At 45.3% G+C, this 24,107-nt stretch overlaps 1 protein-coding gene across 1 annotated transcript; it reads right to left on the minus strand.

The window, feature by feature from the left end:
* Positions 1–3,945: 3,945 nt before the first annotated feature.
* On the minus strand, positions 3,946–18,544 carry LOC6503720 (carbonic anhydrase-related protein 10). The gene is made up of 8 exons (XM_001963832.4): positions 17,790–18,544; positions 10,738–10,785; positions 9,053–9,189; positions 8,799–8,990; positions 8,575–8,737; positions 7,244–7,398; positions 6,335–6,466; positions 3,946–6,265 (listed from the first exon to the last, which is right to left on the minus strand). The coding sequence occupies exons 1-8, from the start codon at positions 17,869–17,871 to the stop codon at positions 6,179–6,181; spliced, it is 996 nt and encodes a 331-aa protein (XP_001963868.1). The 5' UTR covers positions 17,872–18,544; the 3' UTR covers positions 3,946–6,178.
* Between the last annotated feature and the right edge of the window lie 5,563 nt (positions 18,545–24,107).

The raw sequence follows: 24,107 nt of genomic DNA on the forward strand, positions 1-24,107 counted from the left end.
CACTCCTGTCGTCCTGTCGTCATAGCTGGCTGCCCAGCCAGGACCTCAACTCGAACGTAATGCCAACAATTACGCAGCTGAATATTTTATGAGCCAAGCAGATTAATATGAATATTTTATTATCATTTTAGATTCCTTATTCCTCGTCCTTGCTGCTCCCTGTCGTCCTTCCAGCCTCCCTGCCCCTGCCCCCTACTCCCTTTTCCTTGTCTTTTGTCCACTAAAAGCTGAAAACCTTCAAGTCAAGAAGTCGGAAACCAAGGCCAGAAATATGTCTTTGTTTAGGCAGTTCTTTGAGGGACCTGGGTTTCAGATTTAAAAATAAACTCTAGTAAATTAAGGAAGTGTTTTCCTAGTTTTAATCTAAAATTTATTAATTTTTTATTCAAGATACCTTTTTTAAAAGACTTTGTTTTTAAGAGCATTACATTGTCGCTTCGTATATTTTTTCTGGTTTTAATTTCTTAACTGTCTTGTCGGCTGACTGTTTTTTGCACCTTGGCAGACGAAAATGTTTATGCAACCCGGCCCCTTGCCACCTCCCTCTGTTGGCCAACTCACAGAAAAAAGGCAAGGAAAGCGTATAAATGAAAAACGCAGGAAAAGCGTCGGGGAAACGGCGGAACGGGAGGGTCGGAAAATGTGGTGAGAACGGAATTTATGACCACGAGCCTTCAAAGGGCCAAGTTGCCTAAATGTTTTTTCTCCTCTGCCTGGCAGACGGGCAAATAAAAACGGGCCAAAACAAATTGTGGCCCAGAGAGGTCCTGTTTCTGGTCGCCCACCCTTCAGGCCCCGTCCTCCCAGCCTTAATTCGCAGTCAAAACCAGAAAGCCACTTGGAAATGTGTTGGCGAAAAAAATGAATCCGGAGAGTGCCAAAGAAAGGCAACATTTTCTTTCATTTGTTGCGTTTTAAATTTTCATGTGCTCCCCCAGCCAGGCCGGCAATTACCAAGGCCTAAACTATATAATATTTGTACATATATACCGGGATGTACCAGGATGTGCCGGGATGTGCATGTATGTATATAGTTTTCGGGGGCAGCCGAGTAATAACGTCATCATGTATAAATTGCCACGCCCACCACAGGGCATCTCTGATTTATGCAGGCCATAAAATGGCTGGGTGTGAAAAAAGAGGCGGTGGCGGAGGCGGAGGTGGGCAGGGTCCTGCAGGACGAAGGATGTGCTCCGGCCGAGTCCAAGTCTGAGCTGGCTTAGTCCGGCTGAGAGGAGCTCAAGGGGATTCCAGGCAGCTTGTCAGGATTCCCCTGCTTTATGGTCGAATATATATTTTGAATCTTTAAAACATTCTTAATTTTAAAGTATTTAAAATAAAAAAGGTGGCCCGAAAGGGGAGAACCGATTGCCTTGCCACAATATGTGTGATTTCCCAAGAATCCTGATGTGAATCCGTTAGTCACGTTGGCTCAAAATTGAGTCGCAGGACGAAGGACGACGGAGACGTTCGTTCACGTTCTGCCAACCGACAGGCAGCATTATAATGCATTTTTTTGCACCATCCGGCTTTCCTTGCACTCATTATGCGTTTCTTGGGCTCAGGACACTGGACTGACAGGACTCTCACTGAATAGGCAACAGGCAGTAAGCCTTGCTGCCTTGCTTTTTTCCTTGGCCACCCATGCCCGACTGCACTTCAATCAAAATCAAATATTACACCAGGCCGAAGCAGCCAGGAGCAGGAGCAGCCCGCACATGTGCTCATCCATTGGCTTTTGTTGTGCGGCCCAGACATTCAGACTGCCAGGAAGATATAGCCAGTCGGGGCTTGATTACGCACGTTTATTTCTCAGCCAGGAATAGGAATCACAATCAGAATCGGAATCGGAATCGGAATTGGAAAAGGCACTGGCACGGGCACTGGCACGGGCCGGAGCCGGGGCAGGACACAGAAGTCATCATCAATATGCCGGGTGTGGCTTGGAAATGTACAACATGATTACTTGCAAATCACCTGAATGTGCTGGGAATTATGGCTGTGAAGTGGGGAAGACGCCATTTCAAAGGTATTGAACAGGAAAGACAAAAAGGCAGTGGTTTGTATGCAATACCCGGTACTGATAGTGTTTTCTAGCTATACTTTGTTGGGATTAGTTCATGATATCCGGTACTAATATTCTTCAAAGTCAGACTCTATAAGGATTAGAATACAATACCCGCTACTCAACGGATAGCCTCCCCCTTTGCCAGGCCAGCTGCCCAGCCCGATCCTGATGACAGTTTCGATTAGTTTGGATTTGGGAAAAGCAACAAGTGCTGCAATTGCGCTGTTTATTTATTATTTATTTCTAATTAAAATTTGAAGCGCTCGCATCGCCGCCGCCTGTCCATGAATATTAAAATTTCGCCTCTTTTTGCATATTTTGTTATTTGTTGGCATTTTTCCTGTTTTTCTGAGCCCCGAACAATGCAAACTAAACATGAATTACAACTAAATATTTATAACTCATTTTCGGAGCGGCGGCCCGGTCGTGTCGGGTAAATAATGGACAGTGCGGAGAGCACCTAAAGTTAAATATAAAATTGGGATTTTGGGCGCGTGAAAATACACAGAAATTAACTTGTATTTAAAATTTAATTAAAACTTTTGCTGTTGTTTACCAGTTACATGAACAGGGTGGGACCGAGACCGAGTGGGAGGCAGTGGGTCGCGAGTGGGTCGGGAGTGGGTCGGGAGTGGGTCAGGGGCGGCACTGCATTCAAAATGTGGCCAAAATCATAATTCATGGCAACTGCGCATACGAGTATATGGGTTTAATTGAAATATTTCCCCCAAAATTTTTGGGTTTATCGCGTCCAAAATAAGTTAGTTTTTCGGAAAGAAAAAACGGGAAAGGGCGGCTAGCAGGGAACGGAACATGGCTAACTGGTTGTTGCGGTTTTGGCATTTAGCATAATTAGTCCTTCTGACCGCATTTCGTAAAATGCGGTTGAGGTCCTTAATTCGACCACGCCCCCTTGACCATAGCGCACCGCCGCACCACCGCACCGCCCACTCATCAACAATGGTCGCATAAAAATGCATTACACTCGGCGATGAATTTTATGCAAGTTTTTAAAGTTTTTTTTCGGCAAAACCAATGGGTTAGTGGGCCTTGAATAATTCTTGAAACATTATTCGTTATATTCCCAATTAGTTAATATAATTTTTAAGCAAATTATTTAGTTAATGGAGGGACTCGCGGCACTTCTAGTTCGCCAGCCACAGCCCCCGCCAGGGGCTGGGGGCGCAACCAGACCCACAAGCGCCGCTGCAATTCCAATTTATGGTAAATTAATTTGTAATTAATTTTTATGCGAATGTGAGTGCGATTCCGATTGCAATTGCAAATGATAATCCGTATCCGTATCCGTGTCCGAAGCGAACCGAAATGAAACGAATCGCTTCCATATGGCCGAGAGCTACAATTCCGCCTGGAACGAGCATTTTGTGTTTTTGTTTCTATTTTACGCTAGTTTAGTTTCAATTGCGTCCAATTAAACATGCGGCAGGACCCAGACCACCGTTCAAAATCCACCATTTCCGATTGCCTGGCAACGTTCAACATCAAATTTTACATCCTTCGAATCCTTGCGCCCACCCATCCTCCGCCCAAGCCCAATCGGAATCCTGAGCTACGAATCCTTCTGCGTGTTGCACGCGTTTTGTGTTTTTCGGAAATTGAAATTGCATATTTAAACAGGCCATTCCTACTGTGTCCTGTGGGTGGGTGTCCTTTTTGTGTGAGTGTGTTCTGTAGCTGTAACTGTAGCTGTGTGTGTGTCTCATCATTGTGGCAGAAAACGGAAATAAAATGTGTTTTTGTTGCCGTCGCTCTTCTAAGCACTTGACTGCGTTACGCATTTGCTTCTATAAATTTTATTGTTGTGTCCTGCCCAAGGACATTCCAATTGGGGCCACTCTACCGAAAACTAACTCAACGGATATGGCTTAAATTGAGTAATTACAGGAAAGTACACGGGGAGAAAGGATTGGGTGGAAAGAAATAAAAACTCTATAAATTAAAACTTGAGCCTCCTTGTGATGATTTGAAATTTCATTTCTAATCCTTGTAGCTCCGATTTCCAAAAGCCGGATATTGACTTGGCCCCCGCCTTCTCCCATTCGACCTCCCAAGAAAAGAGTTAAGAACTTTTTTAATATAATACTTTCGCTTTTCATTTATTAGATTCTTGCATTCTTCAATTCTGTCTGTTTCTGTTTCTGTTCTGTAATTGCCGCTAAACCTTGTCTAGGCCCATTTATAATGCCTTGTTATAATATATATCTATATAATAGTATATAGAGTTGTATAATTTTGTTACTGCTCCTTGAACGCGATTTGTATGGCAACACAATAGTAACTTACAGTCGTAGCAGAGTGTTTCCAACTTGAGGAATTCCATTTCCATTTCCGTTTCCGCCTTCGGGTTTTTCAGTTTTTTAGTTTTTTGTTTTCTGTTTTTTTTTTTTTTTTATTCTTTACAAATAGTCAATGCTCTACACAAAAAATGGTGGTGGGATCCAACTATATAGGTATTCCTCGCGAGATTAGTCAGTTGGATTAGCCCAACGAAATCCAAGTAATTGCACAAATTGCAGCAAACGTGTGGGGGAATTGAACGGATCGGATACATTATGTGTTACACGGTATTACTACATATATAGTATCTCTCGTAGTGTATATGATACAAACTCAGGTGGTGCTAATCGCTAAATGCTATTCAGTAACTTAAACTCTACATTAGCCGTAATACTTGTTTATACACCTCACAAAAAAAACATACCTCACACTATATTTTATGTTATTTAGTTAGCAACTGGGATTATTTAGAGCTAAGACTAATACTTGGTTTCTAGCTTTAGGTTTCGATTACGTGTTTTTTAGCCCGTTCGCTTGTGTATACTCCTTGCCGGACCCGAGACCGGAGACCGGATATAGGTTATCGGTTATGTCCTATATACTATGCTCTGTCTGTGTCTGTGTCTGTGTCGTATAGCCATATGTGTCATGTACTATATAGTGTCTTGTGTTGTCAACTTCCTGGCTGCATTGCTTGGGTTCTGTTCTGCCCTCCTTCCCGACCGATACATGTATATATATATTTTCCATATATAGAGAGAGTTGTATATATTTGCCCGTTTGTGTATAATTTATAATATAGATACCTTTACTTTTGTATATTTTTATGAATATTTATTTTCTGTTAATTCTGTTGCTGCCTCTCGTATTACTTCTCCTATTCCCTCGATTCATTTAGTTTTGTTTTGTTTCGTTAGTTATTGTCCACCCATCCAGTTTACGGAAATTCCCTTAATTTTTTTGCTGTTTACTGAGTTTTTTTAGTGAATTCATTTCGGTAGCAGGCGTATAACAAAGGCTCTCGTAGCTTTTTTGCAAAATAAATACAAATTAGAGTATTTGTGTATTTATATTTTATGGGACAGCATCGAGCTGGAAATATTTAAATGAGCTCGGATTACATCCAAGGCCTTTAAACTTGGATCTTTAAACGTAAACTTTAATATTCTGGAGTCAGATTTCGGAGAAACAAAAAATCAATGCCGTACCATACTATTATTTTTCTGCTATTTCTGTTCTCTGTTTGCTTTTTGTGTTTATTTATTTTGCTAATTTAGCATTTGCATTTTTTGGCATTGGTTTATTTATTTATGGATATAAATTTTCATTTTCTCCTCATATAGTATTTTTTGCTGATCAGTTGCCTAAATTTTCTGTTCATTATTATTGCTGTTGCTGCTGCTGTTGCAGCTGCTGTTGCTGCTGCTGTTGCTGCTGCTGCTGGTGCTGCTGCTGCTCTGGTTGCTGCCGCCCTGGCTGCTGTTCCTTTATTATTTATAATAATGAAATAAATAATATAAATTGCCGTGTTGCAGTGGGAATGTGTGGCAAGCCAAAGGACTCCTTTGCTCGTGTTGTAAACATGAATACACAAATTGAACGCGACATAAAAAATGCAAAATGTTTCGTTGCCGGCCTCTCAGTTGATGTTGCAGTTTCAGTTGCTGTTGCAGTTGTTTCTGTTGTTTCTGTTGCAGTTTTTGTCATTATAGTTGTAATTGCTGTAACATTATTTACCACACACAATAATAATAATTGTAATAATAGCATTAATAATAACTGGTTTGCTCCATTCTCCGCGCATTCCGGTCGTCAACGTATCAGGAGCCCCGTGTCGGGAGACCATCGATTCGCCCGATAGTACATGTCCTTGTACATCGAGGGGCAAGCATACTGATTCTTTAAAGGGATAAAGGGGTTATGGGATAGTCTTACTCTTGGGCCTTCTTTGTGGATCAGAGAACTCACCTTGTTCCGCTTAAAGTCTATGTTCGTTCTTACGGTTCTATGATGTAGATTTTGCACAGGTCGCGCATTATTACCTAGTGGAGCTTTGGGTGTACTCTCGGAGCCTTGCATCAGTCGTCGGAGTTGGTACAACTGCAAAGAAACCGCATTTTTTTAGAGTGTGCCGGAGTTTAGGAAAGCGCACCAAAGGCCCCCCACTCTACGGACTCTGTGGAGCAACTTTCGGCCTGTTGGCTCGTGGCTGGCACTGCACTTTGACCCCGCCGCCTTGCCACTCCAGGCCGCACATTACACACGTTTGATATGCATTTATGCAAATTGATTAAACTAACCAAATATTGTTTTTTAATTATGCACAGAGCGGAATATTGACCGCATTTCCACCGCGATCCGACCAATGCCCAAATTGATGAGCAATTTTATAATTGCATTTATGCGATTTCATTGTACTTCCAATCAGCGCTCGATAAAAAAGACCGTGGAGTACTGCCTGGACTGCCAGGACTGGCGTAAAAAAGCATGTACATATAAAGAGTCGCCGCTGAATCGAACATAAATAAACCAGGAACTACAAGCAGCTCTAATTGCAATTGAAAAACACACAAAATTCATTTAATTATTTGCGGTTTTCGGCTGACAGGAGAATCGATGTTCATAAAGTTACAGTGTATTTGCATATCACGAAGAGCATATTACTTATTAATTGTATTGCATTTGAGTTTGTTCAAATATTTATTCGACAACGGGGCAGAATACTGGATGGTTTACAGGCCTAGCGGTCAATATTTCCAAGGTAGCATTACTCATACGCCATGTGTGCTTACGCCACATCAAGTATACGCCCCTTTATCTACGCAATACTTCTAGTCTATCGTAATCTACTATACCCATTATGGACTTGTTACTCACCTCCTGTTTGGTGATATAGATCGGCTTATTAACTATTATCCAGACGGTGCTCTCCCAGCAGCCGGGATGCGTGGTGGAGCCCTCGTAGGTGATGTAGTGATCCGTGTTGGGCAGCAAGGACCTCACGGATATGTGCCGGATGGGCGTGGAGAAGCCTTTGGGGAACGAGAAGAAGCACAGAAAAGTAAAGTCAGGAAGCAGGCGAGTGCATAAAGCATGTTCAAATGCAAAGTTCAAGGTGCAAGTGGTGGGCGGTGGGAGGTGGGTGCCGGAGCTATTTATGCGCATATTGTGGAGAAAAAATATGAAAACACGTCTAGGACGGGCGGGAGCGAGTGGCGGAGTCTAATGAATAATTCAGTCCATCGACTTCTGACACGACCTGGAGCCCTGAGGCTCCTTCCCCTTCGCCTTCGTCCTCCCCTTGACCCGATCTGACCACTTTAACGCCGGCGTTCGGCTTTCTTCATACAAATCATTTTGCCAGCCGGAAATGAAGCAACTCGCGGCTTCCACGGCCCTGTGGCAGGATGGCTGGGTGGAAGGATGGGTGGCTGGAATGGGAATACCCTCTCTCTCACATCAATCAGCTGATTGGTGGGAATATCTTACGGATGTCTTGAAGGAAATGATTGTCTGGGACTGTATTTTAATGTGACTCCCAGACTTGCAGTGTGAAGACCCAGTTCTCATCCCAGAAAGAGCATCCGCAGTTCGTTGAATTCCAGCCCCCAAGCCCGGAATTGTAAACTGTTTCTTTGCCCAATTGTTGTTGGCCTGGCCACTGGCCTGGCATATTTCTTGGCCCTTGCTGGGCTTCAGCCAGTCCCTGCCCTGGCATTTTACAAATTAAGACTTGGGGCTGGGCTCCCATAAAGTGGTACGACCTGTAAAAAGGCTATTAAACTGGCCAAGAAAATGCCAACGAGACCGCGTCGGATCATGGCTGACAGGGGCCTGGCTGGGAGGGGAAATTATTAAGTGTCGGTTTAGTGTAATTCGAGGTTTCATTTTCGTCACTTTGTGCCGGCTCGGTCAGTCTCAATTTCTGGCCCGCTTTCCCCCTTTCACGAGTCATTTTTTATGGCTCGCCAGGACATAATTATGGCCCAGCTGCAGTTGTTGTTGCCGTGTTTGCCGTTGCAATGACATCATAAAAAAGTCACTGGCACTACGGAGGGAAAAAGAGCACAAAAACCGGCCAAAACAAATGCAACAAAAGCGAAACTCCAACGCGGCGTGGCAAGTATTAACATTGCAACGGCTTCCGGTAGCATTTTGCGTGAACGGAAATGAAGGCAATAATGTTCGGGTCTCGGAAGGATACTCACCTCGGTAGAGGACCTTGTTGAAGGTGCTGGTGATGATTCGCAGCTCCGGGTTGGGCGTCTCGCCGATCTGCACCATCAGGGAGAGGCCCACGATGCCCTGGGACTTGTGCTGGGCCTCGGACATGTTGTGGTAGAGCTCCTTGTTAAAGCCGTAGATTTGGATCTGAAAGGGATACAGGATACACGTATTGGCAATTCTTAAATCCTGAGATCTTAGATCGTACCTCTCCTGGGAAACTGTAGCCCTGGATAAAGTGCTCCGATCCGCGACCATTCTCCGTGCCGTAGTGTATGTAGATCTCCTCGAACTGGTAGCGGTAGGCCAGCGGTCCTCCGGATATGTTCACGTGCTGCTTGGTGTCCTTGTCCACCCGGAAGACCAGGGACTGCCCGGTGTTGTGCAGGGTTCCGGAAACCTGCAATCAGAAGAATACCCGTGTGTGGGGGTGTGTACGTGGGCTATATCGAGTATACCCACCTTGTGCTTGTCGATGTGCAAAGGACGAAGATAGGGATCGAAGAGCAGCTTGTCCGGCACCACATCGATGGGCGACTGGCGGCGGCCTTTGTTGCACATATTCCACTGCGGATTGATAAGGCCCCAGAAGCTCGGTCCTGCCAAAAAGAATGCGCCAGCAAGAGGGTTGGAAAGGATGAGCCTCTGTGTTCCCCAAAAACAGATGCATACATGCGATATGCTATATGCATCAGTTATTGTCCCCAGCCCGGTTCACTGTTCTGTCAATCGACCAAATGGAAAACGTGTCTTCGCCCAATGCAAACAGCCGGAGCTCCATGCAGGGGCAGGAATGGCAGCCGCAGCGGCAGGAGTATCAGGAGCAGAAGCAGCAGGAGCAACATCGATGACAATTCCAAATGCCAAATGAAATTTCATAAGCTTCCCAGGCTCCCAGAGTTCCAAACCGACACTCCCCCAACCCAACCCCCTTTTAAATGGCAATTAAATGCACTGGATGGGGCACTGGACCCCCTCCCACTGTCCTCCTCCTGTTTTTTCGAGTGTGTGCCGGGCGACAGGACTAAAAATCGTCGAAAGTTTTCAAAACAATGCTACACTGTTTCAAAAAAGACTGACCACCACCGAGGCCTTTGTGCCTCATACAAAATTTAATATTTTTCCATATGCAGCCACGGCTGGTGGCAAAAATAAATAGGGCCTAAATAAATGGTTCAAATTGTTAGGTAACTGAAGGACGACTACAGGGACTCCCTACAGAGCTACAAGGATATTTAATTGGAAGTATTTCTGAAGTCTTTTCAACTCAATAATTGGTTGAAATGTCTCCCATTCTTTAACATAAAGTCTAATAATCCTAAAGTTTCAAAGCTTATGCCTTAGCTGAGCGACTCCTGAAAGTTATGCGTCCTGATGCCTGCCAGGATACGCGAATACCGTCCTCTGCAATTCGGTTGTGTTTTTCCGTGGGTTTTCCGTCGGTTTGTGTGGATGCTTTGATGACACGCGACACACGCCGGCCGAGCGGCAGACGGCAGAGCGGCAGAGGCAATAAATGCCAAAGTTTAAAAACTGCTCCATGATGCAGTAGTGACCTGCCGCCTGCCGCCCGGCCACGCCTCCCCTGACCTTTCACCTCCCCCTGGCAGTTGTCGCGTTGGCGGCCACTGTTCATTTTGTATTTTTGCATTCATTTGCTGGTGTTGCTGTTGCTGTTGCTGCCTCTGTTGCTGTTGCTGTTGCATGTTGCTTGTTTTCCTATTCTTTTTTGTCTGGCTGGTTGCATAAATAAAACTGCAATAGGACTGCAGCCAGGCAGGCACTACCAGTAGCAGTAACAAAATGCAGACAGTGACAAGCAACAATTACAACTGCAACAACAGTCAGCAACATGCAACACTTTTGTCTATTTGCTTTTAGCAGCGGTGGCGTCGGCGTCGGCGGCGGTGGCGTTTTTGTTGGCAAACGATTTGAAATGTAATTAAATCAGCCACAGCCGCCCAGTTCTATCAATTTATTCATATGGGGAATTAAACATCGGTTGCTCACAAAGAAAATTGATTAAAGTCTGGGCGCAAAAAACGGCAATTTAATTCCCTAAACAGTGTGATATTGCATTTTGGGCGTTTGCTTCATTAGGGGGCTTGGGGGGAACGGCTTTAATTGAAAATTAGTGGGATACTTACCGGATATGCCGTCGTACGTCCACCACTCCTCCCAGCTGGACAGGACCTCTGAAATGAAAAGTGGAATAGTTGAAAGCGTTTTGAACTCCTAGGTCTAGACTCTAGACATAATCCCCAAGGAAATTGTGAGTTAGTCAGTGAGATCCTGGCGGATCCTGTATTTGTGCATATGCCGGAGTCCTGCCGAGAGAAGGGCTGCGAATGGAGGGCAACGACCACCCGTTGGCAACCAAATCTTGGCTTTTCAATGCGCATAATTCGCTGCCAATGTAAACAGCGCATGAAATCAACTAATGTAGCACTTGCCACCCTCCCTGCCCTTTTGGCCGGGTCCTGCCACATCCTGGATCCATATTTTTTTGTAATGCAGACCCAGAGTCACCGGCGGAGTCAGACAAAACAAACAATCAGCTCTTCTTGGGGGGTAAACGATGACTTTAGTTGCCAGCCATCGAGACGCCATCGGTCCTTTGGTCCTTTGGTCCTTTGGCTGTGCGCTTATCCTGCGTGTCGCATGAGTCAATGTCGTCCAGGACCAAGGCAGAAAAAAGCCAAAGTCCGGGCTATCCCAGGATGATGCGAAGCCAAAGAGGACGAAGGACGGAGGATGGAGGACGAAGGACGCAGGACGCAGGACTCGGGAAGCGGCAAGCGGGAGCATGACAACAGCGATGTCGCCAGGCAGTCTGGCGCCAATAAAGTTTACACTCAGTTGCCACATTTCGTTTATGGGCAAGTTCTGCTTCCGCTTTATCAAGCGACAGACAATTTTCGCTATTTTTCCACCACCCCTTCCCAGACGCCCCCCTACCGCCCTCCACCCCTCGACCCTCGACCCAGAAAAAAAGACACCAACCCCCTTTGAGCGTATTCAAAATTTATGCTATATGCGTCGTTCCGGCGCTTTTTTCGGCAGCAGCATGGCCAGCATGGGCGGCATGGGCGGCGGCAGGGAGCTTCAAAGGGCGTGGAGGGAGGGGTGCACCCGGACCCGGCAATAAAGCCCAAAGAAATTGCTGCAAGCCAGAGCGGAAGTTCAAAAGGGAGTCGCTGGAGCCGTTGCCCGCTTCCTGTTGTAATACCCTCTGGAAGGATGGAGTACTTTTTCTTTCAGATCCGGTTGGATATCTTACAAAGTCTGTCTACAGTCTGAAGGCGGGTTGGAGAGCTGATAGTGAGTACCGGGTATCTATAGTCTTAACTGTTTAACCTTCTATTCAAACCTATATCTATTCCTCGCTTTGTTCTTGATCTTCAAAGCTTAAAGATTAGGTCTATAGATCATTAGGAGTACCGAGTATCATACAGTATTATATATTTTATGTTTTGTTCAAACCTATGACTACTACCCTCCTTCCCTCAACCTCTAGAAAAGGAAGTGTATCCAGGATTCTACTGCTCCAGTCCAAAGGCAGCCTCCGCTGTCCTTTGTCTCTGCAGGATTCCTTTCGGTTTGGTTATTTTTTGGTTTTCTTGGCATAACAACGAACGTCCGTTTTTGTGAACCAGTCGCGACTCGGCGACGTCACTTCATTTTGTTTGTCTGTTTGTCTATTTGCCTGTTTGTTTGTCGCTTGTGGCCCGTGCCGCCCCGTGCCGCGCCGTGCCGTGTTTGTGCCTCGGTTGTTGTCTGCTTAGCGCTGTAAAGTATGCTATTAAATTTGCCTCTTAAGCGGAGAGCCGAACTACTGGCCTTAACAACTCCTTAACCCACGGACTCGTCAGCCGATATCTTGCCAATGAGAGTCTGGCTTTTTTATGCAACTTCATTTACTGTTATAACACTTTTATATCTCCAAAGGAGGCCCCCCCACCCCCTGGAAAAGATAGTCAGCCTGTCGCCACAATATACAGTCGAAATTCGAGCATTTCGGGCCAAAGTTTATGGGCTTCTGTCCGGAATACTATTCAAATGGAATCTGGATACTGGGTTATTGTCTCTATTCTGGACCCCTCGCCGCCCCTCGCATCCCGTCCATATTTATAAATATCCTTGGTCTCTCCGGCATCCGAGGCATTAGGCCTTTGTATCTGTGCCGTTTATCAACTGCAGTGGCCCAGTCCCAGTCCAGAAATATCTGACTGGGCCAGAGCCGGATAAATATTTAATGGATTTGGCAATTAGATTGCAGGATCTCCTCGATAACCAATGTGGTCAGATTGACGGACCGACGAATTGACAGTCAGCAGGACTGCCGGCCTGAGTGCAGTTTAATTAAGTGCGTTTCCTTTGCCCAAACAACTGGAATGGCTTCGGGAAGACCCAAAAAACCCAATTACTTTGACTTTCAGGCTCGTTTCTGTGAAATGCAGAGCCTGCCAGTCGTTTAATGTGAAAATTATAAACGAATGTATGTAATTTATTTAAGCCATTAATATCCTGGCACTTTTATTGCCACCCCCCACTCACTGTCGTCCTTATCGGGAAAGGATATTGGGGACTATTAAGTGCCGTGTCTCCTTATCGATAACAGGCGCGTTTAGATGGCTAAATTAACTCGGATTTCGGATTTTGGATTTGCATTTTCATGGGAATCGTGTGCCGTGTTTCGTGTCTGGTTGGCTGGCAATTATAGCGGCAAAGCCAAGGCCAGGATCAGGCCGAAAATCAGAAGGAATGAATGGAGAGCCTTGTGTTTTGTTTGCCTTTTCCTGCCCCCGGTTGCGGTTTCGTTGCGTGCCCGGAAAATGGCGTAAAGATGGAATGCCTGGCCATCAAACTGGCAAGGAGGAAGGACGAAAATGTCCTCGAGTGAGGCCACCCCTCTCCCCAAGACACACACATGCACGCAATGTCCTGGGCTGTCGTGCTAGGGGCCCATCAAAAAGGCACAAACACGCCCCGGCAACATTTCAATGTCTAAATGAATTAAACAAGGACCAAACAAAGGACCTTCTATATCCTTTAAGACAATGGCAGAGGGTGGCCGGGGGTGGCTGGCTGGATAGCCCTTTTATGTGTAAATTATGGGTTCAATATTATATTGACAATGAATCAATAAAGGAAATGTCCTTAAAATTAATAGGCGACATTTTGATATAGAATTACTCGCTATGTCATCGCTTTTAATTAAAATTTCCAGACAAGGGCGCGGATAACACACAGATACACATATACTAGTGTGTGTGTGTACGCATATCCTGGCATGTCCTGGCTGAATTTATTGCTTCCTGTTAAAACGTCCTGTGTGAAGCGCAGATTAGTATCTGAAACGCTGCTTCAGTTTATCAAACTGTCGCCTTGCCAGCCCCGAAGATTGACGAGCACAACTCTGGCCCGCCCACTTTTTCGTCCTGGCACAAGGATAAGGATCGATTGGCTCCTATTGCTTAATATACTCTTATTCTCGGAGGAGTTCATTTTCGTTTTGAAACTGATTAGCTGGTCAGATGGCCTAAAGAAAGAAATGCCATAGAATGTTTACTTTCGAATCACTTTCCAAGGATGTGTACTGTCGCCCAAGGAAGCCCCATGTTATGTCCTAGAAATGTTAGGCCCGCTATTAGATGATTCTTCTAAATAGTTGCCAAAAACTTGGCCAAAACCGCACATTCCTCGTACAATTTCTGGCCACTTTTTTCGAGTATCTCGCGCCTCTGTTGGGCGCCAAAATGTATAAAAATCTCCCATTTCATCATGGCAGTAGGGGTCAGGGGTCAGGGGTCAGGCGAGTAAATTAAAAAATGGGTCAGCAAAAGGCAAAAGGAAAATAATCAAAAAAGTACAAAATAAAAGAGCGAAATGCTGATGAACAAAGTGGAAAGTGGAGTGAAATAAACGTTCAACTCACGCGATGAGTTAACAGCAAAGTTGATGTTTGTGCCTCCGTTGATTTGTTGTTTTTTCGCATGCTGTGGCAGTGCGTTTAAGGACTCTCCGCCATGTTGATTGAAAAGCAATTTCAATCGGATAAGGATCTGTCAGGGTGGGGAGCGAGGGTGGAGAGCGGAACCCCTCAAACTCCATTGAGGACCCCCAAAAAATGGGGCTTTTATAAACATGTTTGAACAACGTATAGGTATTTCTCTCTCTGCACTCTGCACTCGGAGGATAATTGGCCGCAAAGTAGAAGTCAAAGCTCATGTTCAGGAAGGATCACGAGTCGAAAGTCGTTTTGGGGCCAAGGCAGGGCCAGTGGAACGCTTGAAAGCCATAATTTGGCTAAAAACCGTCTAGACATTTGCCGCTGCAACTATCTTAATTTGTTGGTGGCAACAAACTTTTACCTGCCACAGCGGCACAGGCACGGGCACGGGAACGGGCACAGGCACTAGCCAACAAACACAACAAGAACCAACTGAAAAAGGACGAAAAAGGACTCTCCGAAGTGGCTGGAAGAAGGCGAATAGAAGGCTCAAAGGAAGTTGTGGCCGCCGCTGCCTGGCATATACAATTTCGATAATAAGCAACAGTACATTTTCCTCCGCACGTGGGCGGTGGTGGTGGGACGAAGGGGGGCGTGGCCCTACACACACACTCGCACACACACACACACACACACACACACACAGTCATACGTATGCACTTTCCTGCTTTTTTTTGGTGGGAAAGCTAATGCGAGTCACGTCAACGCTGCATGGGAAATCGTTTTTTGAAAACTTTTTCCAGCTTTTGGCAACTTTATCCACCGGTATCTCTACGGCGGCTCAATTAGTGGCATTGGCCTTAAAAAGTGGTAAGTACTGTAGTCTACACTCGCGGTCACAGTGGTGGGGAAAAGTTGGAAACAGGATATGTGATAAAGAGAGGAGTAGTTTCTTTTAAAAACTAAACTAAATGTGGAAAGAATAAGCATCTCAGAAATCAGATTAACTAGAGCTTAAACATTTAAGATTTAAAAAGGATTCAGTTTAGAAGCTAATGGGTTATGACAGACTCTTTCTAAAACCCTTCAATAACCAACGAAAATCCTTAGCTTGATTTCCTATACTTCTCCCCCAAACTTCTCCAATTTAAGCCCCAAAACAGATTGTTTCTGGCCACTTAAAGTGGCTTTCCGGTGTCCTGGCCAAAAAAATCCAAAAAAACGCAAAAAAAAAGGGAAACATCTTGAAGAAGTCGAGGCGTGTTGGCCGATGGCCGCTGGCTGACATATGTATTGGCGTCTATAATATGACAGACAAAAGCACAATCAGCCACGAAGTGCTCCGAGAGCCGGCAAGTCCTTTAGTCCTGGCCAAGGGGCGGTGGGGCGAAAAATGCGTTGCCTTTTGGCTGGGCATGTCAAAGTGATTTTTCACCTCAAGGGCAAATTTAACACAATAATTTGCACAATTTGTCAAAACAACCCTCGGGCTAAATGGTATCATAAACCACACACACACACACGGACACTTATTGGGTCCTTTCTGTGGGTGTGTGTGCGTTGGTGAGAGTTGATTGTCCTTTATGCAGTTTTCCGATGGCTTAGTTTCTGCTTTTCTCCCTCTTTTTTATGGTATTCCTTTCAAGGAAGTGTGCTACCAATTTGGCTATTTTTAAATGGCAATTTCAAAGGACATTCGGAACGATGAAAAATTTAAGAGAATGGCCCATCAGGTCCTGCCTTTCAACTAGACTTTTTCCCTTCCCAAAGTTGTTAGCCCAAAAGAGCATTTGATATTCGTTCGTTTTGGCCAATTCAGCCTACGCTCTTGGCCTTTTATATTTATGGCTGGTCATGTTTTGTCGCCATTTCACTTCGGTTTTGATCCTTTTTCAGTTTTGCACTTTGCAGTTTATGCAATTTCAGTGGCCAGCCCCTTTTTTTGCCCCTTTTTTTGCCGTTTTTTTTTTAGCTTTTTTGCCATTTTCATATTTATGCTTTTTGCCATTGTTGTTGTTGCTGTGTCTGACCGCACTGCAACTGTTGTTGTTCTGTTTTTTGTTGCTCGGTGTTTGTTTTTTATTTGCACTTGTTTATGCTGCAATTTTTATAATAAACGCCAACGTGTCCTGCCGATGTTTTTCTCGCAACTTTCAACTCACAACTCGCGGCCACCTGACAACTTTCCCCAAAGAGTCGATCTGTCTGCGGCTTTTATCACTAATGCGCCATTCTGGACGTAAAAAAGTGGCCATATAATATTTAAATATACTAAATAAATAGACCGGGTCCTCCATCCCGTCGTCTGTGACGAGAAATAGTGTTTGGTTCGGGGCTTTGGGGCTTTGCGTTTAAACTTTGTCAAATTATTGTGTTAATCATGTAAATTTCAGGACATTTCCGCACTGCCACACTGCAGAAGGTCAAGGGTCAGGCCCAGACCCAGAGCTGTGCGGGTTTTGGGACATTTCTGTGGAAAATATTTCGCTTTTTTCATTTTCAGCCAGGAGTGGCCTGGCCCGGAAGGTCGAGTGTGTGCAACAAAATGCATTAACTCAGCTGAAGTTGTCCGAGCACATCCTGCCGTCACACAGGTCCTTTTGTCCTGCTCCGTGCTTTGTCCGAGGCCCGGCTGTGTTCTCACTGTCTGCTTTTTGTCTAACCCGTCCACCGTCCACCGCCCACCGCCTTCCCCCGAGAACGAGTCCTGTTGTCCTGTTTGTGGCAAGTGTCGGTGCGTTTTTGTTGCAAATACATCTAAGAGTCACTGCATCCGCAAACCGCATTTGTATCTCTATCTCCGCATGTATCTGCTGCTTTATTCGTATCTGTATCTGTAGGTGTAGATGCTGGCTGTAGTGTCCTGGCAGAAATCCTTTTCAACTCCTCGCCTCGCAAAACATTTTACATTCGATGACGTTTTCATTGCAAGATGCAACGTCAACAATACGCAGAAGAAGACTCCGAATCAGGGGCAGATTCAGCAGAGTTTCTGGTCTTGGCCAGCCCAGGCCAAAATCAAATTTGGCAGTAACACACAACAACAACAACAACAACAAGAGCCAAAAAAAAAAAAAAAAAAAATAGAGAAATAGTGAAAAGAAAAGGACTTCATTGAGTGACTGGAAGTGAATGGAATCGAATGAAATGTATGGCTGTGGCTGTGGCTTGGCTCGTTACATTTGCCTTAGTCCTGGCCAACGAATCCTTTTGGGATCCTTTTTGTTTGGGGCATATTTCACTTACCGGAACTACAAAGCAGAACGATTGCTGAGCAAGCGATAAATCCTGCCGTCGAGCAGTAAAATGTGAGTCCTGGCGACGGCATCTTTCCTGGTTTTTTCCCCTTTCTTGGCTTCTTTTTTTCTTTTTTGAGGATAGTATGCTTTCTGATCCGAACCTAGATCTGGACAGAAACTGGGCAGATATAGCCCGTGGGTCGCACTAGAGTCACTGAGTTTCGACTGGGTGGGTTGGATTCCTCGCCGTTTAGATCTTCTGGCACTTAAGTCTCAGCTTCGATTTTGATATCGGTTTCGATTTCGATTTCAGTTTCAGTTTCGTTTTCATTTTTAGATTCAAACCCAGAACCGGCAGCCCAGCCACCGGCCACGCCCCATCGAGCCACCGCCCACCGCCGCTTTGCATATGCAAATTTTAATTTCCGTTACTTTCTCAGATGTGCAGTTTCATTTCCGTCTTTCTTTCGGCTTTCAGCTTTTAGCTTTCCCTCTCTATCTATCTGCGTACTGCTTTCTCTTTCAGGGTGTCCTCCTTTTGAGTTCTGCCTTTTACGCTTCACTATTTACACTCGAAAAAAATTGGCATTGCAAACCGGTTTTTGGGAAAAACGTTTTCTAAACTCTGACAGCTTCGCGCTTTTTTCGAAACAAAGACGCTGCACTTGCACTTCGGCGGCTGCAAAGGACGAAAGGACGCGTCCGCTTATCCCTGAATCCGAATCGAAACTGAAACTGAGCTGACAGTGCCATCAGCGCCAAAGGATATGCAACGAGTCTGTCGGCAGGCGCGCAGCAGCAGCAGCCGCCGCAGCAGCAGCGACGTCGCCAGCCAGGACCTTCGGACCAGGACCCCGACATCAGACGACGACTGGTTGGGAGGCCGCAAACGAAAGCCCACGAACTGCAAGGACACGAAGCTCTAAGTATGGGAATACTGGTAACAAAACGTAGTCCTGGCGATTTAGAATTTTTGTGAACAGAAGGACAACAGCAGGAGCTCCTAATAGGGAAGATGTTGACGTAGTCTTTGGGTTTCAGGATTTATAAAAAATACATTTTTCCATCTAGGATTTTAGGGAATAAGAGGGTTTACTAATTATGTTAATCATATCACTTTAAGGACTCTTAAAGAACATTAATTTTATTTAAAAACTTTGAAACTAAAAAAGTGAAATAATCTTGATTTAAATTTAAACTTTTAACTAAAACGAATAATTAAGAGCTTTCTTAATATCCGAATAAGAATATTCTTTGAAAAATGACTTGAAATTAATAAACAAAATAAATAAGAAACTAAACGCACACTGTTCCCACTTAGCCCCAAACTCTTATACTCCCAACTCTGCTACCGAGTTCTGTCGGCCAAGTGGGAGAAACGAAGTTGCGGCTTTCGGTTCGTGGCACAGGACACGAGGTCCTGGCGTCGCTGCCGACTCCGGCGCGACTTTTCCACGGATCCGGCGAATTACAACGCTTGCCAGCCACGTGCTCCTTGTGCCTTTGTTGTTGTTTGTGTTGAGTGTGTCCTGGCTGGGGTTTTTTTGTTTTTTCATCCGTATGTGCGGCATCCTGAGATGCTCCTGCTGCTCCTGGCTGGCAATCAGCGAAATGCTACGTGCCATGGCTGCTTTTTGCCAAAGAAACGGTCTCTTATCAGAAAGAAGAAGGAGCCGTCGAGTCCTGTGACTCCTCCGAGTCCTGCCAGTGCTCCGAATCCGCCGAGTCCTTCGTCTATCGCTCGTCGTTTTTGCGGCGTTGATATAAATTCTTATTGGCGCATTACAAATTGTCGTCGTCCTCCCATCCTGGCCAAGGATATGCGTGTGTGTGTGTGTGTGTGTGTGTGTGAGAGTGATTCGCGCACATAATGTAATCGTCTTACATAACACAAGGCATAAACAATTTTTTTCACTCACTCGGTTCTCGGTTGTCGGAACTTTCTTGATTCGCGACAGACAACAGATTTGGTCTTTTGTCCTTCGTCCTGCGCGCTTTGTCTTTGGCGGTAATTAGATTTTCACGTCATTTGCATACAAATGAGAGATCCGGGAATCCATGAATGCCAAATCAGGCGGCGACAAGTGCGCATAAATTATACATAATATATTTTATTTTATAAATAAATATCCGTGCGCTACACTATATGATACATGATCGGCAAATGCTTTTGTTGAATTAAATGCGGCGTGAACTGACATCCGAACCTACACAGTTTCCATTTTAATTTCCCTCACGCACTCCAACCACCCACCCACCCACTCGCGGGCTGCTCGGGCGCCAGATTCCCGGAAAATCCATAAAATCGCTTTTCCCCGCTAATTCAATTCAAATGTCTCGCTGCATTATTAAAAGCACTTCCATCAAAGTCAGTCGGCAGCCAGTTAGCATTTCCAGTTGCCAGTCGCCGGTTGCCAGTTGCCAGTTGCCAGTTGCCAGTTGCCAGTTGCCAGTTGCCAGTTGCCAGTCTTAGCCCCCCCCCCCTAACTACACCCATGGCAGGCCCTGTTACCGCAACGCGTTGCAGCCAATCACTTGACATTGCAATTGAATGCGAAGGCGAGCCCAACAAGAGCAACCCCCACTAATAATAACAATAAGCCCGGAAGAGCCATTTCCAGACGGGTAATACTCTATATTTGTGGGAAAGTTCATATAGTTTCTGTAATTTCTGCACTGTTTTTAAGTCCAGTAAGTACTGAAATGTGGGGAGCCTGAAGAACCTAAAACCTCTCGAATAGTAACAAACTTTTATGTTTTCTCCGCAAAACATGACTCTAAAAAGACTGCAATTTCCTAATCAATAACTTTGATACATAGTCTGAAGGAACTGAGCTTTATTTAAGGATCCAAGGACCAAGAATAGAGTATCTGAAACGGGGAATGTGTCTCTGGATGCTGATGTAATTGGCAGGCATTCGGCATTGATTAAGGGCAGCGCCCAAAAAAGTATGCAACGCATTTTTGTGTGCCCCCCGCACACAGATGCAGCCTCAGACTCACACACACATGCATGCATAACTCACACAGACACACACACACATTGCAATTGCAGGCAATCCAATTGAATTCGTGGCAGTTTTAATGTAATTAGTTTTTACACCTTGCCAAACCGAAACAGACGCGGCGAATTGAAAGTGAGTGGAGCGGGGAGGTGTGGGGTTGTGGGGGCTGTGGGGGTGCCAGGATAATGGTCACAGGGAGGCCAGAGGGGACTAGGAGTGGGTGGTGGGTGCATTTTCTAATTAAAAACGCCAACAGCAATTGCCATTGGCCTGCGACCTGCGGACTGCGGACCGAGGACTGCGAACAACGGAGCATCTCCTCGTGGCATCCTGGCAAATTTCCTGCCGCCCTCGCAGCCCCGCCACCCCACCGCCACAGGAACTGCGGCTAATTGGCAACAAGACAAATCGCTGTGGCAATTTGCCGAGAATTATGCGACAAGATCAATTTGGGCGCCGGAATTGGTTGGGAAATGGCAGGTTCAAGGTCTGTAATTGTTGTAAATTTCGTCGACACCTTCTTATATGTCCTTCCCCGCCACCTCCTCTCCCCCTTGGGTGGCCCAGAAAAAGATGGCCCCATTCACTACCAAGGCAAAAGGATAACATAATGAAACTCATAAAAATGTTTATGGTATTTTCGGTTTACGCCTTCCCCGAAGGCAGGTTTCTGATTTGAAATTAATAAAACTAAAAGGTTTTACGTCCTGGCGCGGCTTATGTGTTTGTGTGTTAGTGTGGTGTTATTGTGTGTGTGTGCTTGTATCTGAAGGATACTTCTGGCTCTGACTGTGTTTTCTATGACTCCATTTCTTAGTTTTCCCTTCTCCTACTATTTGTTATTGATTTCTGTGCTTTATGGCTTTGTAAACAGGACGTGGAAGTTCAAAATAATAGCACCTCCTTCTCACTATTTCTTTTTATATTAAAATTAGAGTGAAGGATGCTTTCAAGGCCTTGAATTAAATTAAAACAATTATATAAATTTAAAGTAATATAGAATATCTTAGAGTCAAAAGGCCCACATACTTAGGCCCTTTAATTAAACTGAAGTTCAAACTCAAAAACTAGAGTTCCGTAAATTCAAGACCTCCCTCAAAAGTATTCATTTTCATGATTAAACTGAAACGAGCTTCAAGCGTTAAGCCTGAGATATTGTTATTTATTTATGCAGTCGAGTAAAGCATTTCCTTTCCCCGGAATTAATCATTGAAAGGATATCGACTGACCGTGACGGCCTCAAGTTTCCCATTTTGTGTGCATTTTTCCCCCAGAAACACTTTCCTTTCTTTATTTTTTTAATTCGGTTTGCACAAATATTTCCGTTTTAGCTTAAAGCGCCATATCCGTTTTCCTCGCCGAGTGCAACACTATATCCTTTGGCCTTTATTCGTTATCCTCTCGACTCTACTCGGTGTTTCTGCTGCTGCTCCTGATGTTGCTGCTGTTGCCGCTGTTGCCGCTGTTGCTTTGTGGGTGTTTGTGTTTTCGTGGCCTTCAGGTGAAAACATTATCTGCATTTTCACGCTCCCAGCTGAAATTTATAGTCAAGTCAGGGCAGTGGGGGGAGTCCTTGTCCACAGGATCCTCCTATCTGGAGGGTCTAAGCAATCGAAGAGCAACCTTATCGCCGCAATTGCGTCTCATCTTGCAGCACTTGACTGTTGCTCCTTCGGCGTTTGTGGGCGAGTGTGTGCATTACGCTAAATTACATTTTGAATATTGAATTGACGTTGCTGCTGCTGCTACTACTGCTACTGCTGCTGCTGCTGCTGCCAACCTGACCTTACCTGCCCTTCCCTGCCACGCCCCCTTTATGGCAATCCGGCAAGCGCCCCCCTTGTTCGCCTGTCTGGGAAATCGAATTCGTTTGTTGCATTTCTTCAATTGAATTTTTGCGGTTCCATGGTCGTCGTCGTCGGCTTGGCTCCCCACACCCTTCCGAAGGTCCTTCGCCCTCCGCCTGGCTCCTTTCCATCTAATTTTCTGGTGACGCAAACAAATTCGCCGCACAACTTGGCAATTTTCCGAGTTTGTCGAGCTCTCCCGGCATCACTTTCACATCTCGCAATCGTATTTCTCGGTCGGGCTTCTTGTCCTGGCTTTGTGTCCTCGGTTTCTGTTGCAACTTTAAGCTAATCAAATATTCCCAAATTAACCGCACTATTTAATCAAAATCATATACAGTATAAATTCCACGTCCTAGATAACCCACCCCCTCGGCAAACAACAAATCAGAGCCTTGGTAGTCCTTAGTCAGATTAGGGCCAGTCATGGGTGTCCTTTGGGGAGGTCCTTCTTCGGCTTGGTCACGCACAGGACGCACAAAAACATTTCACGGACACGCAGGTGCTCCTGCCAGGACCTGCCCGGCTTTTTATTGCCCCACTGGCAGGAACGAGCCTTTTGTTTGCCCGACACTGTGTGTGTGTGTGCTCCGAAGGGTAATAAAATGTAATTTTGATGTGTTCATTCGGTTGGCTGTGTCGTGTCAGGGGTCAGTTCCTTGACTCCTTGACTCCCAGCGAGAGGAATCGAAGAAAACCCAAGAACATTCACCATTTTCAATTAACAACTTTCCTTTGTGTTCTCCCGTACTTTCTCTTCGTTACTATTCTCCTTTTTTTTGCAATGTTTAACAACGCGCTGCGTTGCCTAATTGATTTGAAAGTCCTTAAGTCCAAGTTTAGTCCTTGGGAGGTTACTTCTCTTGGCTTCTTTATTCCGATGCAGAGAAAGAAAAAATCAGAGAAAGGAGTTGAGTAGAGGTTTTAAAAATGAGTAGTCCTAGATATTTAAGGGAAGACTGACTGAAAAGTCAGCAACATCTTATCTAAAAATGGTTGATTAATAATACTTTGTAAATATCTGATTAGCCCCATTTGTGTCTTATTTTTTCAGGTACTTTCTCCGAAACAAGGCCAGAGAAGGACCAGCGACTGCACTGGCCACCCCTTTCAGCCTGTAGCCTGTAGCCCCTCCGTATCCTTCCTGATTCTCGCTCCCTTCGGCCAACAAGCTCGTTGGCTCATTTGTTGGCAATTAGTTGTGGAGCACCGCAGTCAATTGGAAATTTTCTGCAGACAGGAACAGGTAGGAAGGCCACTGGCCAGTCCGGGGAGAGGGCCGGCCGGGGCGCATAATGACAACACAAGTTGGCCTGGCCGGGCGGGGCCAGGAAGGATGCTCCAGCCCGGGCACATCCTGCCACTGTTTTGGTTACCCATTTATCGATGCGGCAAACTTTCGTAATGACTTTGAAAATAAAAACAGCACAACAAATGGAAAGAAAACAGGGAGCGATCGGGGGAAGGACTCTG

The sequence above is a fragment of the Drosophila ananassae genome, chromosome XL (assembly GCF_017639315.1).
Source record: "Drosophila ananassae strain 14024-0371.13 chromosome XL, ASM1763931v2, whole genome shotgun sequence".
In the NCBI taxonomy this organism is placed as follows: domain Eukaryota; kingdom Metazoa; phylum Arthropoda; class Insecta; order Diptera; family Drosophilidae; genus Drosophila; species Drosophila ananassae.

Excerpts from the sequence above, each read along its gene's own strand:
- LOC6503720 (XM_001963832.4), bottom strand. The coding sequence starts at position 17,871 with ATGCCGTCGCCAGGACTCACATTTTACTGCTCGACGGCAGGATTTATC. Across the intron at positions 9,190-10,737 it reads GACGTACGACGGCATATCCG|GACCGAGCTTCTGGGGCCTT; the intron begins GTAAGTATCCCA and ends TCTTTTTGGCAG. Across the intron at positions 7,399-8,574 it reads CAACAAGGTCCTCTACCGAG|GCTTCTCCACGCCCATCCGG; the intron begins GTGAGTATCCTT and ends CGTTCCCCAAAG.